The 13,477-nt window shown below is 40.2% G+C and overlaps 1 protein-coding gene across 2 annotated transcripts in view; it reads left to right on the forward strand.

Moving 5' to 3' along the window:
* CRTAM (cytotoxic and regulatory T cell molecule) overlaps positions 1 to 1,891 on the forward strand; it is a 28,709-nt gene extending 26,818 nt beyond the window's left edge. For both annotated transcript variants that reach the window (XM_019975867.2, XM_070803558.1), the window contains exon 10: positions 985 to 1,891. In XM_019975867.2, the coding sequence (XP_019831426.1) occupies positions 985 to 1,115 (131 nt within the window). In that variant the 3' untranslated portion in view covers positions 1,116 to 1,891. The remainder of the gene's footprint in view (positions 1 to 984) is intronic.
* The last annotated feature ends 11,586 nt before the right edge of the window (positions 1,892 to 13,477 follow it).

Here is a 13,477-nt window from a genome sequence, read left to right on the forward strand (position 1 = left end):
GCTAAGTCGCTTCAGTCGTGTCCGACTCTGTGTGACCCCATAGACGGCAGCCCACCAGGCTCCCCTGTCCCTGGGATTCTCCAGGCAAGAACACTGGAATGGGTTGCCATTTTCTTCTCCAGTGCATGAAAGTGAAAAGTGAAAGTGAAGTCGCTCAGTCATGCCTGATTCTTAGCGACCCCATGGACTGCAGCCTATCACCTCCTCCGTCCATGGGATTTTCCAGGCAAGAGTACTGGAGAGGGGTGCCATTGCCTTCTCCAGAGCAAGCAGAAGCCCTTGTAATTCACCTTTAAGAAAGTCTAAAATGAGCATCTACATAGAAGAAATTAACACATTATAAATTGACTATTAATATACTTTAATAAAAAATTTTTTAATTAAAAAAATAGAATAAACCTGTGCACTAAGGACTCCCTACCCAGAAAGGTCTGTCGCCTGCCCCAATACATACTCCCTAGGGTGGGAGGATTGCCACAGCTGTGGGAGGTTGCACTGTCTCCTGGGATATGATGCCCCACTTTCATCCTCCTTCCCTCAGCGTCCTCAAATCCAGCATTTCAACTCTATCATTTCTGCTCATTGTCTTCTGGAGACACTTCTAGACTCCGTGTACAGAGATACATGAGCTTTCAGTGGGCTGCGCCAAACCTCTTATTCCCATAAGCCCTTTTACCTTCAGTATGAAATCATGTTAAAGGCAATGTATTTTTTCCAGCAACACATCCGTTATTTGATATCAGAGATGTCTATATATCTTATTTCAGGTTTATGAGCATAATGTTTACATAAGAAGACTTTTTGAAAATTAGGCTATAACAGAGCATTGAAGACCATGTGTACACAGCAGTGAATTTCAGATTTGAGTTTTTTAAGACATTAACATTTGTACCTACAAATACCACAGGCGATCTTTGTGTTTTAAATAAATGGGTGCAACATTGTTCAAACTAAATGTTTGGGTTTTTCATGTTTTTCTTTCAGCTTCCCGCTCTAGGGGCTGCATAAACTACATCACACAGTTGTACTCGGAGGCAAAAACAAAGACGAAGGAAAAGGCACAACCTTCAAAATTGAAAGGAGAGCTGACTCATATACCAGAAAGCATCGTGTAGGGAGCCTTCCAACAGAAAATAGGATTTCAGGGCAGCCTCATCATCACCTCGGTGGAGCAGCCTGTGGGAAGGTGCTTAATTACCGTCACACGAAAAACGTCCTTTGAGTGCAATGCAAGATGGCGTCCTCCAATAGTAAACCACCCCGGGACTCAGAGCAATAAGTGAGGACCAACCCATGGACATAAAGCTTTGTAGTTTAAAAGAAATGAACAGAACTTATTATGCCTGACACTACTTCAGAGCGGGAGGATTCTACTAAAGCGGGAGGAAGCTTTGGGATCAGGGTCAATGTGATCAGCTAACATTCTTACTGGAAAGGAAAACAGGAGATTTTAGATGCTGGGCTCTAGTGGAACTACTTAAAAAAAATTTTTTTTAATTGTTTTTAATCTTTCTTTCTGGTTTCCAAATAAAGATCTTTGGGATGAAAAGGACCCAAAGAAGGTCTCTAGTTCTAGGAGCTGACTTTCAAGACAGACTTTAAGCAGCTGTAACCAGTCCATGCCCTGTCAGGGAGAAGTCATGAATGAGTCAGATGAACATGAAGGTCCCAAAGTTCATGCCCTAAGACCTAAGGGTAGTTCAAGGCAGACCCAAAGATTCCGTGTTCTTAGAATTGTCTTGCTAAATCACAATAGTTGGCCTGGAAGACCATATTTTTACCAGGACACTTCATTCCAAAAACATGTACAAAAGAAAATAATGAGTTGAATTTCCTGATGACTGATCTAATAGATGCTTTTCAAAAATTATTTAATAAAGAGCTGACTATGTATTTGTGTTTTTAGTGGTTGTTTCAAGGTGTACTTCCCCCCTTCACTTTTACATATGAAAATGTGTGAAAACATTTATGACATGTCTCATTCTTTGGGTCTGAATAAACTATTTCTAAAATAATACCACCTGCTGGCCCCACCTCTCCCTGCACTGCTCTACCACACATAAAATTTATGAGTTTGTATTTGTTACAGAGGCCAGATCCAGCTGTGATTTTTTTCTTGTGATAATTTTTTTAAAACAATCACAAAATTACTGAAAGGCATAAGGACAGAATGAAGTGCTTTTCCCTCTAATCCAGGGGTGCCCAACCTCTGGGATCTAAAGCCTGGTGATCTGAGCTGATGTAATAATAACAGAAACAAAGTGCCCGATAAATGTAATGAGCGTGAATCATCTCAAAACCATCCCCATCTCCCCGGTCTGTGGAAAGTCTTCCATGAATCCAGTTCCTGGTGCCAAAAAAAAGTGGGGACCGCTGCTCTAAACCATTGTAAGTTGACATGATGACCCTTTAGGCTGGAGTAGGATTCTATCTCATTGCTTACATATAACTTAAGGTAGTGTTTCATGTTTCCTTGTTTCTGTTCATTGGAAAATAGAAGTAAAAAATAAGAAATCTCTATCCTTCTTAGTTTTACCTTTCGGGAATTAAGTCAAAAAGATGCTTATTTTACTTCTTCTCGAATGACTCAAGAAAAACCAAACCAAAATTCTCTGACTGTAAGCATCTCTCATTAGGTAAAAATAACGGAGAGAAAAATCCTACTACCCAACAGACTGAGCACACATAAAATAGGGAAGGCTCCCCTCAGGGGAAGAGGACAGCTCCAACTGCTAGGCATTCACAAGGTCACTAATTTAACCCAATAACATAATTTCCTGTTACCTCCCCCAAGTGAAGTCATGGTACTTTGCTATATTTATAATAACGTTTTGATCTAGCTGAAATGCAATTCTATTTTTACAGTGTTGCACCTACTAAGAGAGAAGCCCTTTTCCTTCCTGTAATGCCTTCATGAGCAAATTTGTCATCACTGACCATTACTCTGCTGCTGCTGCTGCTGCTGCTAAGTCGCTTTAGTCGTGTCCAACTCTGTGCGACCCCATAGACGGCAGCCCACCAGGCTCCCCCATCCCTGGGATTCTCCAGGCAAGAACACTGGAGTGGGTTGCCATTTCCTCCTCCAATGCATGAAAGTGAAAAGTGAAAGTGAAGTCTCTCAGTCGTGTCCGACTCTTAGCGACCCCATGGACTGCAGCCCACCAGGCTCCTCTGTCCATGGGATTTTCCAGGCAAGAGTACTGGAGTGGGGTGCCATTGCCTTCTCCGGACCATTACTCTAGACCTGTTCAAATATGATAATTTTTTCCCACCTTTTCTGCTCTACATCTCATTTTCATATAGAAGCAAACCAAAACTAAGGCAACAACAGCTTCTTATATTCTCCCCAAATGCCTCAGTTTATCTTTTTAAGAAGATATCTTGCCTAACTGTAGAGAGACTTAGCTTTGTGGAAGCACCTTTTATTGACATTTAAACACAGAAAATAATTCTGCCAGATCTTTTGTAATCCCCTGAAAAAATGAGTCACAATTTTTAATTAAGATAGGATACTTCTTTTGAGTCAGGCCCTGATTTGTGAAATAAAAATTGTGTCCCATTAGAAAATTACTAGACTCTGTGACTTTCAGTGTGGTTTGAAGGAGACTAAGCCTCAGAGATCCAGATGAAATTTTCAAATGAAGCTACCCCCTTTACTAGAGATAAACATCAAATCAATAACTAATATTACACTTTATTATTATCATTTTTTTGGCCATGCTGCAGCTTGTGGAATCTTAGTTCTGACCAAGTATTGAATCCAGGCCCTCAACATTGAGACTGGACTGCCAGGGAATTCCCTAAATATTATTCTTTAAAATGGGGGGTGTGTGCTCTTTCTTTCGCTTTTCCCTAATTCTTTATTCCCAGGTTGTGGTAAGTTAGTTTTGGTCACAGAATAACTTCCTGTATCTTAAGCTTCCTCATCTGTAAAATGGGGATAAAAATCCCCACCACACAGGATTAGTGTGAAGACTAAATGAGATAAGAGTACTAGTTTCTCCCCGTACAAGTTTAAGACAATGGCATAGAGACCACTAAATCCTGGGTCTACTTACTGAGAATATTCTGATAACTGGATATACAGAATTTTAACTTTAAAGCTAAGCATGCACAATAGGCACTGCTATTGAAGAAAACCACATAGAAAAGCTTTTAATGAGCTCTGTCACCTCATCTCATAATAAAATAAGCAGCAACTAGAAGAGCATGTATTAATACTGATGCTGTAAAACAAAAATTTTATATGCGATAAAGGTGGTATCTCAAATGATTTTCGAAAGAAAAGATCAACATTTTACTAACTGGGCAGCCATACAGAAAAAGGCAAAACTTGATAAAGATATCATACACCAAAAATAAAATCCAAATAGATGGAATATTTAAAAATATAAATGAAACCATAGAAATATCAGAAAAAAAATAGGTAATTAACCTTTAGACCTATAGATAATTAACCTATAGACCAATTAGGTCTATAACCTGGGAGTGGGATAAACTTCTCTTATCATGACTCAAAATGCAAAAATATGAGGGAAGAAGAGTGATAGCTTAGACTATATAAAAATAAATGCCTCGTGGCATTAAATAAATAGAAAGTGAAAGGCTGGGGGTGGGGGGAGTGGTAAAATCCTTAAAGACCTTCTAAAAATAAGAAAAACAACCAACACCACACCAGAAAAAGAACAAGGAAAAAAGGCAAATTGTTCTTAATATTAAAAAGTATATAACAAGTATAATATATAAAAAGTATAAAAAAAATAAAATAAATAAAAAGTACATAACAAGGAAATTCAAATGGTTAATTGCAGGTTGGGGCAAAAAAATGCATAACTAGAGCCTGGAACATTTTAGACTGGAAAATAAGTAAGTAATCAGAGACAAATCACTTTTAGATATTGCTTGGATAAAAACTCTTTAATCTGAAATGTAAAATATATTTTCAATAATTTGGAAGGTCACTAATAAAAACAGCCATCAGATCAGATCAAATCAGTCGCTCAGTCGTGTCCGACTCTTTGCAACCCCATGAATCGCAGCACACCAGGCCTCCCTGTCCTTCACCAACTCCCAGAGTTCACTCAGACTCATGTCCATCAAGTCAGTGATGCCATCCAGCCATCTCATCCTCTGTTGTCCCCTTCTCCTCCTGCCCCCAATCCCTCCCAGCATCAGGGTCTTTTCCAATGAGTCAACTCTTCGCATGAGGTGGCCAAAGTACTGGAGTTTCAGCTTTAGCATCATCATTCCTTCCAAAGAATTCCCAGGGCTGATCTCCTTCAGAATGGACTGGTTGGATCTCCTTGCAGTCCAAGGGACTCTCAAGAGTCTTCAACACCACAGTTCAAAAGCATCAATTCTTAGGCACTCAGCCTTCTTCACAGTCCAACTCTCATATCCATACATGACCACAGGAAAAACCATAGCCTTGACTAGGCAGACCTTTGTTGGCAAAGTAATGTCTCTGCTTTTGAATATGCTATCTAGGTTGGTCATAACTTTCCTTCCAAGGAGTAAGTGCCTTTTAATTTCATGGCTGCAGTCACCATCTGCAGTGATTTTGGAGCCCAGAAAAATAAAGTCTGACACTGTTTCCACTGTTTCCCCATCTATTTCCCATGAAGTGATGGGACCAGATGCCATGATCTTCGTTTTCTGAATGTTGAGCTTTAAGCCAACTTTTTCACTCTCCACTTTCACCTTCATCAAAAGGGTTTTTAGTTCCTCTTCACTTTCTGCCATAAGGGTGGTGTCATCTACATATCTGAGGTTATTGAGATTTCTCCTGGCAATCTTGATTCCAGCTTGTGTTTCTTCCAGCCCAGCGTTTCTCATGATGTACTCTGCATAGAAGTTAAATAGACAGGGTGATAATATACAGCCTTGACGGACTCTTTTTCCTATTTGGAACCAGTCTGTTGTTCCAGGTCCAGTTCTAACTGTTGCTTCCTGACCTGCATACAAATTTATCAAGAGGAAGATCAGGTGGTCTGGTATTCCCATCTCTTTCAGAATTTTCCACAGTTTACTGTGATCCACACACTCAAAGGCTTTGGCATAGTCAATAAAGCAGAAATAGATGTTTTTCTGGAACTCTCTTGCTTTTTCCATGATCCAGCGGATATTGGCAATTTGATCTCTGGTTCCTCTGCCTTTTCCTCCTGATGCTTGAACATCAGGAAGTTCACGGTTCACATATTGCTGAAGCCTGGCTTGGAGAATTTTAAGCATTACCTTACTAGCATGTGAGATGAGTGCAACTGTGCGGTAGTTTGAGCATTCTTTGGCATTGCCTTTCTTTGGATTGGAATGAAAACTGACCTTTTCCAGTCCTGTGGCCGCTGCTGAGTTTTCCAAATTTGCTGGCATATTGAGTGCAGCACTTTCACAGCATCATCTTTCAGGACCTGGAACAGCTCAAGTGGAATTCCATCACCTAGCTTTGTTCGTAGTGATGCTTTCTAAGGCCCACTTGACTTCACATTCCAGGATGTCTGGCTCTAGGTCAGTGATCACACCATCGTGATTATCTGGGTCGTGAAGATCTTTTTTGTACAGTTCTTCTGTGTATTCTTGCCATCTCTTCTTAATATCTTCTGCTTCTGTTAGGTCCATACCATTTCTGTCCTTTATCGAGCCCATCTTTGCATGAAATGTTCCCTTGGTATCTCTGATTTTCTTGAAGAGATCTCTAGTCTTTCCCATTCTGTTGTTTTCCTCTATTTCTTTGCATTGATCGCTGAAGAAGGCTTTCTTGTCTCTTCTTGCTATTCTTTGGAACTCTGCATTCAGATGTTTATATCTTTCCTTTTCTCCTTTGCTTTTCGCTTCTCTTCTTTTCACAGCTATTTGTAAGGTCTCCCCAGACAGCCATTGCTTTTTTGCATTTCTTTTCCATGGGGATGGTCTTGATCCTGTCTCCTGTACAGTGTCACGAACCTCAGTCCATAGCTCATCAGGCACTCTATCTGTCATAAGTACATGAAAAGACGCTCAGTATCATTAGTCACTGTTGCTGTTGCTTAGTCGCTAAGTCCTTTTGTGATCCCATGGACTGCAGCCCACCAGGCTCCTCTGTCCATGGGGCTTTTCCCGGCAAGCATACTGGAGTGGGTTGCCATTTCCTTCTGCAAGGGATCTTCCTAACCCTGGGGTCAAACGCATGTCTCCTGCATTGGCAGGCTAATTCTTTACCAGTGAACCTCCAGAGAAGCCCTGCCATTAGTCACCAGGTATCTGCAAGTCAAACCTACAATGAGACAGAACTTCTCACAAGGATGGTTATCATAAAAAGAGTCAGACAAAAGCAAATATTGGAAAGGACATAGAAAAATGGGAGCCCCCAGAGATTACTGACAGGAATATAAATATTTCAACCACTTTGGAAAGCATTCTCAAAGTTTTCCAAAAGTTCAACAGAGCATTTCCATATGCTCCATCTGTTCCATTCTGAGGTATACATGGCCACAGTGATAACTAGACTTACCACGGTAATCGCTTTGAAATGAATATAGAGATACCAAATCACTGAGTTGTGTACTAGGAACTAACATAGTGTTGTAGGTCAGTTATACTTTATTTTTTTTTCAGTTATACTTTAAAAACAAACAAACCCATAGAAAAAGAGACCAGATTTGTGGTTACCAGAGACAGGGAATGGAGGAAGGAGGTACTGGATGAAGGTAATCTAAAGGTACAAACTTTCAGTAATAAGATAAGTAAGCGCTATAGGGATGTAACGTACAACTTGATAAATATAACTAACACTGCTATATGAAAAGTTCTAAATCCTAAGAGGTCTTATCACAGCGGAAAAATATTTTTGTTTCTTTAACTGTATATCTATATGAGATGATGGATGTTCACTAAAGTCATCATGATAATCATTTCATGGTACATGTAAGTCAAATCATTAAGCGATACACCTTAAATTCATACACTGCTATATGTCAGTTATATCTCAATAAAGCTAGAAGGATCAAAACTACCTAAGAGAATAGGGGAAAAAGAAAGAAAACATATGTCCACATAAAAACTTGTACCTGAACACTGCTATATCTAAAATGGATAATCAACAAGGACCTACTGTATAGCACAGGGAGCTATTCAGACCTACTGTGTAGCTCTCTCCCAGCCTGGATGGGAGGGGAGTTCAGGGCAGAATGAACACATGTACAGTGCGTGGCTGAGTCCCTTTGCTGTTCACCTGAAACTATCACAACATTGTTAACAGGCTATCCCAATACAAAATTAAAAGTTTAAAAAAAAACAAAACTTGTACCCGAATGTTCATAGCAGCATTATTCATAATCGTGAAAAGGTGGGAACAACCCAATGACTATCAACTGATGAATGAATGAGTAAGACATAGTATATTTATACAGTGGCAATAAAAAGGAATGAAGTACTGATAACGTGCTACAATATGGGTGAACCTTGACAATATTATGCAATAAAAAAAGCCAAGCACACAAACACAAATTCTATGATTCCATTTACATGAAATGTCCAGAAAAGGCAAACCCATAGAGACAGAAAGCAGTTAGTGGTTGGCAATGGCTGACACGAGGGCAGGGAATGAGGAATGGCTGCTTTGGGAGAGGTATTCTGGAATTAAATAGTTGTGATGATCGCCCAGCTTTATGAATACACTAAAAACTACTGAACTGTGTGCTTTAAAGGGGTGAATTGTGCAATGTGTGAATTATATCTCAATAAAGCTGTCATTTTAAAAAATCACTTTGTAGAACTTGTTTGGATCCTGATTTTACCGATTAAAGAAAGACACATGGAAGACAGTCTGGAAATTCTGAACACGACTTAGTGTAAAATGATATGAAAGAGTTGTTAATTTTATTTCAGATGTGACAGTGCCACTGTGGTAGTTTAAAAATTGTCTCATATGCATCCTAAGTACTTATGGATAAAACTGTATAGCAGCTTGGATTCACTTTTAAACAATGCATTGGGAGTACAGAACAGTATGCGTAGAAACAAGATCACTCACAGACTGATCTTTGTTGAAGCTGAATGAAGGTTACTTATGAGTTCATTATACCTTTCTCTCTACTGTTGTATGTTCTTAAACTGCCATAATAAAAATGCCTTAAAATTATTTTTAGACAAGCAAACCAAGGAAACAAAACAGAAGAAGAAAAGCAATCATCATTTGTTAATCTGTATTCCTAAGAACCATTCTATGGGATCATCTTGTTCCTAAAGCTTTTGATGCCAGCAGGCAGAATTCACCCCCACACACACACCCTCCGGCTTGCCCAGCCCTAACTAGTTCTCCTAGAACATGGCTAGCATTCTCTGCACATCTGCCTGTTGAATTGCATTGTCTGTATAAACATATATTTATCACAACTTCACTCCTCTAGAATTCTCAAGACGGGTTATTCTAAACAAGCAAGTTTTTCTGGATGATTGAGAGTTTATCCCTTGAAATTTAAAACATTCTAATATTTTTAGATAAAAATCTTTGTAAAATATATTGCATGACTTTTACCTTTCTAGTAGTAAACTGGCCTGTTCTTTACGGGTTTTTTAAATTAATCATTATGAAAATTAATCATGCTTACTGTAGTACTGGGATTCCACAGAGGGTTTTCAGCTATACAGTGGCTTGCTGCCTACATCAAAGGACCCCCAGGTGGCTCTGGGTCTTTCTGAACATCTCTTATGTCACTCATGTTCCTTCACTTCCTGGTATTGTCCTCTCTGTCCTCAGAGTGCCGTCTCTCCCCATCTGTAATTTATTACTTTGAATTTAACATGTAAGTGAAGGAACAAGACACTTTGATTTGTTAGAATTACAGAGTAACCACACTTTCCAGCTATGTGCTCAGTTGACTCAATGGACATGAATTTGAGCAGACTCTGGACAGAGAAGCCTGGCATCCTGCAGTCTGTGGGGTTGCAAACAGTCCAACCCGACTTAGTGACTGAACAACAACAACAATCTATTTTAATAATTTTTTGACCTGTTTTTCTCATTCTTCTTTGTTTTTCAGTTAGTTCAGCATCAGATTGCCAGCTTAATTCTGAACAGATGATACATGCAAAACCACTTTGCAAACCCTGGGAAACTGCTAATCATACATAAATTATCATTGTTATTTCCATGAAAGTCGCTCAGTTGCGTCTGACTCCTTGCGACCCCATGGGCTGTAGACTGCCAGGTTCCTCTGTCCATAGAATTCTCCAGGCAAGAATACTGGAGTGGGTAGCCGTTCCCTTCTCCAGGGGATCTTCCTGACCCAGGAGTCAAACCGGAATCTCCTCCATTGTTGATGGATTCTTTACCATCTAAGCTACCAGGGAAGCAGGAGATGAAAACGATGCCCTCTACGGCTTTATTTTGTTCATATGATTCCACCTTATAATCCTTAAGAATTTTGAAAAACAGCTTTATTTTGTTCATATGATTCCACCTTATAATCCTTAAGAATTCTGAAAAATTCTGCTTATTAATTCACTGTCTCTCAGCTTCAAACATACTCATGTACTTGGCTGTCATGCTGGGTTAGCCTCTGCAAACCTTTTACCTTGGCCAGTCACTCCTTGTTAGGCTCTGCCAGTAGAGGGCAGTAGAGAGACACTACACTTCCCCAGCGTGCTTTACCTCTCCCGCACAGCTCAGCCTGTTTCAGTAGCCATAGTTGGTGTGAGTTTTCCCAGTCCTCCCAGAACCAGCTTCAAAAGCCTCTTAAAGACACCAGCACTCATCAGCTTGGAATCTCCTCCTTCTCCCAGCTCTGGCCCCTTCCTTCCAGCTTCCAGGCGATCATTACAAATTCTTCCCTGTGTTCTCACAGAAATAGGGGTGGTGGTTGATTCCTGTACCTACTGTTCCAAGGACACCTGGGTTCCTTTTTGCTACTTTTCAGTTAATAAATCTTCATGTTAAATTATTTCCATTAAAATTACTGCTGTTGGGCTTCCCTGGTGGATCAGTGGTAAAGAATCCACCTGCTAATGCAAGAGATCTGCATATCTGAGGTTATTGCTATTTTTCCTGGCACTCTTGATTCCAGCTTGGCTTCTTCCAGCCCAGTGTTTCTCATGATGTACTCTGCATATAAGTTAAATAAACAGGGTGACAATATACAGCCTTGACGGACTCCTTTTCCTATTTGGAACCAGTCTGTTGTTCCATGTCCAGTTCTAACTGTTACTTCCTGACCTGCATATAGCTTTCTCAAGAGGCAGATCAGGTGGTCTGGTATTCCCATCTCTTTCAGAATTTTCCACAGTTTATTGTGATCCACACAGTCAAAGGCTTTGGCATAGTCAATAAGGCAGAAATAGATGTTTTTCTGGAACTCTCTTGCTTTTTCCATGATCCAGCGGATGTTGGCAATTTGATCTATGGTTCTTCTGCCTTTTCTAAAACCAGCTTGAACATCTGGAAGTTCACGGTTCACATACTGCTGAAGCATGGCTTGAAGAATTTTGAGCATTACTTTACTAGTGTGTGAGATGAGTACAATTGTGCGGTAGTTTGAGCATTCTTTGGCATTGCCTTTCTTTGGGATTAGAATGAAGACTGACCTTTTCCACTCCTGTGGCCGCTGCTGAGTTTTCCAAATTTGCTGGCATATTGAGTGCAGCACTTTCAAAGCATCATCTTTCAGGACCTGGAACAGCTCAACTGGGATTCCATCACCTCCACTAGCTTTGTTCGTAATGATGATTTCTAAGGCCCACTTGACTTCACATTCTAGGATGTCTGGCTGTAGGTCAGTGATCACACCATCGTGATTATCTGGGTCGTGAAGATCTTTTTTGTACAGTTCTTCTGTGTATTCTTGCCATCTCTTCTTAATATCTTCTGCTTCTGTTAGGTCCATACCATTTCTGTCCTTTATCGAGCCCATCTTTGCATGACATGTTCCCTTGGTATCTCTAATTTACTTGAAGAGATCTCTAGTTTTTCCCATTCTGTTGTTTTCCTCTATTTCTTTCCGTTGATCGCTGAGGGAGGCTTTCTTATCTCTCCTTGCTATTCTTTGGAACTCTGCATTCAGATGCTTATATCTTTCCTTTTCTCCTTTGCCTTTCACTTCTCTTCTTTTCAAAGCTATTTGTAAGGCCTCCTCAGACAGCCATTTGCTTTTTTACATTTGTTTTCCATGGGGATGGTCTTGATCCCTGTCTCCTGTACAATGTTACGAACCTCCATCCATAGTTCATCAGGCACTCTATCTATCAGATCTAGGCCCTTAAATCTATTTCTCACTTCCACTGTATAATCATAAGGGATTTGATTTAGGTCATAGCTGAATGGTCTAGTGGTTTTCCTTACTTTCTTCAATTTAAGTCTGAATTTGGTAATAAGGAGTTCATCATCTGAGCCACAATCAGTTCCTGGTCTTGTTTTTGCTGACTGTATAGAGCTTCTCCATCTTTGGCTGCAAAGAATATAATCAATCTGGTTTCGGTGTTGACCATCTGGTGATGTCCATGTATAGAGTCTTCTCTTGTGTTGTTGGAAGAGGGTGTTTGCTATGACCAGTGCGTTCTCTTGGCAAAACTCTATTAGTCTTTGCCCTGCTTCATTCCATATTCCAAGGCCAAATTTGCCTGTTACTCCAGGTGTGTCTTGACTTCCTACTTTTGCATTCCAGTCCCCTATAATGAAAAGGACATCTTTTTTGGGTGTTAGTTCTAAAAGCTCTTGTAGGTCTTCTAGAACCATTCAACTTCAGCTTCTTCAGCATTTGTGGTTGGGGCATAGGCTTGGATTACTGTGATATTGAATGGTTTGCCTTGGAAATGAACAGAGATCATTCTGTCATTTTTGAGATTGCATCCAAGTACTTCATTTCAGACTCTTTTGTTGACCATGATGGCTGCTCCATTTCTCCTAAGGGATTCCTGCCCACAGTAGTAGATATAATGGTCATCTGAGTTAAGTTCACCCATTCCAGTCCCATTTTAGTTCGCTGATTCCTAGAATGTTGACATTCACTCTTGCCATCTCCTGTTTGACCACTTCCAATTTGCCTTGATTCATGGACCTAACATTCCAGGTCCCATTACTTCATGGGAAATAGATGGGGGAAACAGTGTCAGACTTTATTTTTTTTGAGCTCCAAAATCACTGCAGATGGTGACTGCAGCCATGAAATTAAAAGACGCTTACTCCTTGGAAGGAAATTTATGGCCAACCTAGATAGCATATTCAAAAGCAGAGACATTACTTTGCCAACAAAGGTCTGTCTAGTCAAGGCTATGGTTTTTCCAGTGGTCATGTATGGATATGAGAGTTGGACTGTGAAGAAAGCTGAGCACTGAAAAATTGATGCTTTTGAATGGTGGTGTTGGAGAAGACTCTTGAGAGTCCCTTGGACTGCAAGGAGATCCAACCAGTCCATTCTAATGGAGATCAGTCCTTGGTGTTCATTGGAAGGACTGATGCTAAAGCCGAAATTCCAGTACGTTGGCCACCTCATGCAAAGAGTTGACTCAC

This window comes from Bos indicus, chromosome 15 (assembly GCF_029378745.1).
Source record: "Bos indicus isolate NIAB-ARS_2022 breed Sahiwal x Tharparkar chromosome 15, NIAB-ARS_B.indTharparkar_mat_pri_1.0, whole genome shotgun sequence".
Classification (NCBI taxonomy): Eukaryota; Metazoa; Chordata; class Mammalia; order Artiodactyla; family Bovidae; genus Bos; species Bos indicus.